Here is a 6,000-nt window from a genome sequence, read left to right on the forward strand (position 1 = left end):
TTCTGTCTAATTTTAAGAAATTGTTCTATATTTGTTGTTCTCTCTCATAATTTAGCTAATTTTTAATGAACTGTCTTATGCTGCTCTCTTTGTTTTTATCTTAATTATTCTTGATGTTGATGTACTATTTTGATTTTGTACTATGATTTGTATGGTGTATGTACGTATTTGTTTTGATTATTTGTCTTATGTAAAGCGTCTTTGAGTATCTTGAAAAGCGCTATATAAATAAAATGTATTATTATTTATTATTATTAAACATTTAGCCACTGAAAAAACAGCTAATCCCAAAGCTGCCATGAAACGTGTATCATGAAACGTGTATAAACGTGTATCTAACAAGTGTTTCCTCTCTCCAGTAGTCTTGTATGAGCTGGACACCCTACAGCGCAAATCAGAACAAGCCACTCTTGTCTGAGTGTGAGGAATTCACAAAAAAACCTACGAATCAGATCCGGGACCCACAGAAAGTCCCATCTCAAAGTGCAGAAGAGAACCAGCCAATCTGAGGCGTGTTTAATAAAGCGTGAACAGTGCTGAGCACTTCACTCCCCCTCACCCCCCCCATGCTCCATTTAGTAAAATGGCTGTTGCACTGATTATTCTGGCTTAAAAAAAACACAATGGCCCTGTCACAAAAACATGATGAAGTGAATGCAGCACGGTATAAAAGGTGTTGAGTTTAGAAGAAGCAGCAGTAATTATTAACATTGTGTTTGGAGAATGGAACTTTCTGGTCTTTCTGGTCTGAAGATAAGTCTACACAATGCTGGACTAAAGAGGGAACATGCTAAATAAAACTGAACACGGCTTTTGTACAAGTTGTACTTGTAAAGTCAAGAGAAATCCATCTTCAAGAGATGTTTCAGCTCTGACAGTGACAATAAAACAGTTGGTGTTGAGGTGTTGATTAAATGCTTTAATGGTTCGAACTGTAGCCTTTTAACACTAAGCCTTGCATTTTACAAAGCTGGGATCTTGTCAGTGGGGGGAAAATCGAGAGTCTTTTGCATACTGAGATGAATGAATACAACTGTAAAGGAGTTATAGTATAATTATACTGCTTTTTCATTATGCAGGACGCATCTAAATCCAGAACCATCTCTGCCGTACCTAATACTGTATAACAATGTTAATTTACAATTGCACAAGAGTACACGTGAATGTGGGACATTCACATTTTTGGCATTTAGCAGACGCATTTATATAAAGCGATAAGCAATCTAAGCAATTGAGGGTTAAGGGACTTGCTCAAGGGTCCAACAGTGGCAACCTGGCAATGGTGAGTCTTGAACCGGCAACCTTTTGATTACTGGACCAGTACCTTAACCACTAAGGTACAGCTGCCCTACAGGAGATGTCTGTTGAGAGCAAATACACCATGGTGGCTGTAAACAGGGGTGATATTCTGTTTGCTTTTTCATGCCAGTGCCAATTAAATGCTAATTTAATCAATACCAATTTTCCATGCTGGGTTTTAAATATGACATTTTTATTATCTTTGCACTGTTCTTCGCTCCACCCGTACGGCCTTCTTCAGTACACTTAATCACTAGTCAACAATGGTAACCAAATTTAGAACAGGTACTTGGGTACAGTACAGGTCACTTGGCAATGAAAACAACCACTAGATGTGGGATCACAGATTTAAAAAGTAAAAAGGGGCACACCCAGGACCCAGGACTGATTCTGGGCTGATTTTAGACAGTCAATCTGAACCCTGGCTTGTTTCTGCAACTCACCGAGTTCATATTTAATGTGCTTGTAAAAGCGTTCAGTAACAAAGGTGTTAATAAATGACTTGAGGAGTTGAAACATTACTGGGGACCTGTGGTTTCCAAGCGATGGCCTTTGACACATTGGGGTGTGGCTGACACACCTGAAATACTTGACTGTTACTATGATAAATTGTATATGGAGCACAAGCCACGGCAGTGTTGTAGTGTTAATAAAAAAGACTGAGAATCACTTGTGTTGGACTGGAAGTGTCATTTAACACACATAAAAGTTGTCTAGCTCTACTTAACAGCTTTTGTGTGTGCACAACTTTAACTAGCTCATTACTTTGGGAGGCACAACACATGAATCAGGGCTGTATGCCCTGCTAGGTGTTAATTACTACCACACTTTGGTGCTGATAAATCACGGTACGAGGGATAAACTCAACACTAAGAGCTTGCTGTTTGTTTGCCCAATTGTGGCCCCATAGCCTACAACTTAACCTGACCTGCCATGTGTTAAGCAATTACTCTAAAAGTTAATACAATACAGGACCATGCTATTCTGGTTGTGGGGCTATCATGTTGGAGTGTGGCTCACATTTTTACACTAAAGATCTATTATTACTATATATAGTGTATATAGTGTGAACCTGCTAATAAAACAACAAAGAGCCTCTGATTTAAAGCATTACTTTGGCTGATCAGTTTGAGGTCTTGATTAATTACTTCAGGGAGCTGCTGTAATACCGTAGGTCACTGAAATGTAATTCAATTTTAGCAGTAGACTTTTGAGTTTGTCCAACTTTTGGTTCCCAAACTGTGGCTGACTGAACATGTGGACACAAGAAAACATCCCACTTTTACACAACACATCTATAATTACCATCATGGTTAGTAGAAATAGATTCTCAGATAAGACTCAGTTTACTCCTAAATGATTTTGCTTGGACGCACAGATATCAGACTGGCACGACCAATCAGAATGGCTGAACAATAGATTTGATGCAACACACTTTGATTTAATTGTTATTACATGTTATTACATACTAAATTGATTTTAAAAAAGCTAATTGGCGTGCTCTAAACATTACCTGAATTAGTAACTACCTTAGCGCTGATAAATATGATTTAGTAAGATCTAAAAGTCCAACAAATGTTCCCATAAGCAAAACCCCCATATAACATTTGCCCCAAACATAATCACTTCATTTGAGAGTTGAATGATCCTTGTGGGTTATTTGAATGGTTCATAGATCTAGGCAGACACATTAGACATTTGAGTACCCACAAATTTACAGCATTCTACCAGCATTCTATTATTTACTGAAAAATGTTCATCCCAGAATCCTGTTACTAAAAACTACATTAAGACTTTTCACAAGAGTACACAAATAACCAAAGAAAATAAAATATTGGGAGTCGTAGTGTAGTAGAGAATAAGTGCTCTCTGAATATTACACAACATACAGAAGGGACCCAGGGCTAAAAATGCACAGAAGCCATCTGACAATATTGTTCTTGGACCATTTTGTTATTACTAGCTAGCTACTAGTTATAACAATCAGATTTTACTTTCCTACAGCTATAAAGCAGAATTTGCATACAACGACAAGGTGTGTTACAAGCAGTCTTGTTTTAGAGTTTAGAATTTTCAGCCATGTGTTTTGGTGTTGTGTTTTGGTTAGTACTGTAAAACAGACCGACCTGAAACTGAAGCAGGATAGGTCATGGGAACCTGAGACTGCTTCTAACCTGCAGTCGGTGTTTGTGAGGAATTTCACATGTTCTCTCCATATTCCATGTTTCCTCCTTGCACCTCCATGTGTGAATAAATACAACTTAACTTGACCTGCCATGTGTTAAGTAATTACTCTAACAGTTAATACAATACAGGACCATGCTATTCTGGTTGTGGTGCTATCATGTTGGAGTGTGGCTCATATTTTTACATTAAAGATCTATTATTACTATATATAGTGTATATAGTGTATATAGTGTGAACCTGCTAATAAAACAACAAAGAGCCTCTGATTTAAAGCATTACTTTTGCTGATCAGTGTGTGCATATCCTGATCAAGTCTAGGTCTTGATTAATTACTTCAGGGAGCTGCTTCAATACTGTAGGTCTTCACTGAAATGTAATTCAACTTTAGCAGTAGACTTTTGAATAAATATGTGAATATCTATTGCCCTGTGATGGATCGGTACCCCGTTCAGATTGTATTCCTGCCTTGTGAACAGTGTTTCATGGTTTCACTGGATCCACGACTACACCACGACCCTGAATAGAATAATTAAGTCATGTAAAATAAGGAATACAGTGCTAAAACTGTTAAAATATACTGTGGTATCTAATAATACTAACACTATGCACCTTAAATGACTTTTTCTATTTTTTTATTTTACTTTCAGGGCCACTTTGTGCAGATAATAACCCAATAAACAACAATAATAATGATTAATGAGATTGAGGTCCCTCAGAAGGGGGTTCAATAATTAGGTACCATGCCAATTAAAGGTTCCAAAGGGGGTTTCCACATTTTTGGAAGACACTACTGTTATGATTAGCCCTCAGGGCTTCCCCTAAATATCTGGGGTCTGAAACAGCCTACATTGACTGTCTTGTAGCAGGCAGTGTGCAGTGTTTATTAATAATATTTCCTAAAATTCAAGACTTTAATACAGCATTGTTTGTTTGTTTGTTTGTTTTTGAACTCTTTTAGTTGCTACACGAACAGCTTCTTTCTAGGAACGTTAATAAAGTGAAATAAACTGTTAATAAAAGGTTAAAAGTGCGACTTACAGGTAATATGTGAATGCACTGAGGCCTCTTGGCACTGAGCTTAGTCCTCTCCCGGAACAGTCGGCTCCACCGTCTCCGTCACAGCGGCAGGAGGGAGCGCACACAGCCGGGGTGGAGGCTGCCTGAGCCGCGGTGCTCTGCGCGCACGAACCCGCGACCGCAAACACACACAGGAGCCGCACAAGCAGCGCCAGTGCGGGCATCATCATGGCCTTTCGCTCGATAAACTGTAGAAGCTGTACAGAACCGCGGTGTTTCCTGCTGCCTGCGCTTGTTTTAGTCCCTGGAGCAACTTGAAGCTTGCAGAACCGGAGCGTCTCTTTGTTTACGGCTGCATGTCGGGGTTCCGGTCAGCGCACTGTGAGCAGTCCCGGTGTGAGGAGCTGGAGAGCGGCCGCTCATACCGCGCTCAGTCCGGTCCAACCGTCCGACCTCACGAACACCTTCCCGTTCTCCCTCCAAAACAGCACCGCAACACCCCGCTGTGACTTTTAACTGTCCGCTGGATCACGGAATAACACCCCGGAGAGTGAAGGCGGCCGGTTGAGGGTGTTTTTGTTGTTTCTGGTGGTAAAAACACGGTGGTGTGAAGCCCCGGTTCTCTCTGCTGCTGCAGGCTGTGAGCGCGGTCTGCTCCGGTCGAGACACTCAGTCCAACATGAGCTGCTCAATATGCTAATGGTCCATTAATATTCATGAGATCTCTGGCCGCCTAGAGACCGTACAGCAGGAGAATTTAACCCGTTTAATGCCACACTTGTGACCACAAATTTCATTTTTAAGAGTTTCTTGTTGGTGTGTGTGTGTGTGTGTGTGTGTGTGACTGACTGAACCTTCTGAAGTATTTTTTTCATGTACATTTTCCAAAGAAGAGCAGTGAAAATCTTCTTGCACAACTCTGGCTGGACTTTTGACTTTTGAGTTCAACTAAATTTGTTGTTTTTATTGGGACACACACTTGCCTATTTATCAATGTCCATATATCTTTAATAGGGTACATTCCAAAATCATTATTTTAATCTCATTTAGCTATTTTATGGGCACTCAGTTGTAACCCTTTTTCACTGATGTCAGTAACGCGTTACTCTAATCTGACCACATTTTTCAGTAACAAGTAATCTAACACGTTACTATTTCCAATCCAGTAATCAGATTAAAGTTACTTATCCAAGTTACTGTGCGTTACTATTTGGGGAGTGACGTCTGGCCTATCCGACAATTAAGTCACGAGCTGCGTCCGAAATCGCATACTTACAGAGTATGCACTAGATTGGAGGAAGTACGCACTACTCGGCCGGTAAAGAAGTACATACTTTCAGTACAGAAGTGTGCAGTATGCACACAACACCGCTACGTACTACACGTGGGGACGTGATGACGAAATATCACCATAGTTACAGACTCATTACAAACCCCACTCGCCAAAATTTTGGATATTTATCGATTTTTTGTTATTTATTTGTCTCTAAAAATTTT

The 6,000-nt window shown here is 39.9% G+C and overlaps 1 protein-coding gene across 1 annotated transcript in view; it reads right to left on the bottom strand.

Annotated features, from left to right (window-relative positions):
- The window catches only part of lgr4 (leucine-rich repeat containing G protein-coupled receptor 4), a 59,464-nt gene extending 54,304 nt beyond the window's left edge, over window positions 1-5,160 (bottom strand). The window contains exon 1 of the mRNA XM_062989953.1: window positions 4,525-5,160. Coding sequence (XP_062846023.1) covers window positions 4,525-4,733 — 209 coding nt within the window. The 5' untranslated portion in view covers window positions 4,734-5,160. The remainder of the gene's footprint in view (window positions 1-4,524) is intronic.
- Window positions 5,161-6,000: the final 840 nt, after the last annotated feature.

The sequence above is a fragment of the Trichomycterus rosablanca genome, chromosome 27, assembly GCF_030014385.1.
Source record: "Trichomycterus rosablanca isolate fTriRos1 chromosome 27, fTriRos1.hap1, whole genome shotgun sequence".
NCBI classification, from domain to species: Eukaryota; Metazoa; Chordata; class Actinopteri; order Siluriformes; family Trichomycteridae; genus Trichomycterus; species Trichomycterus rosablanca.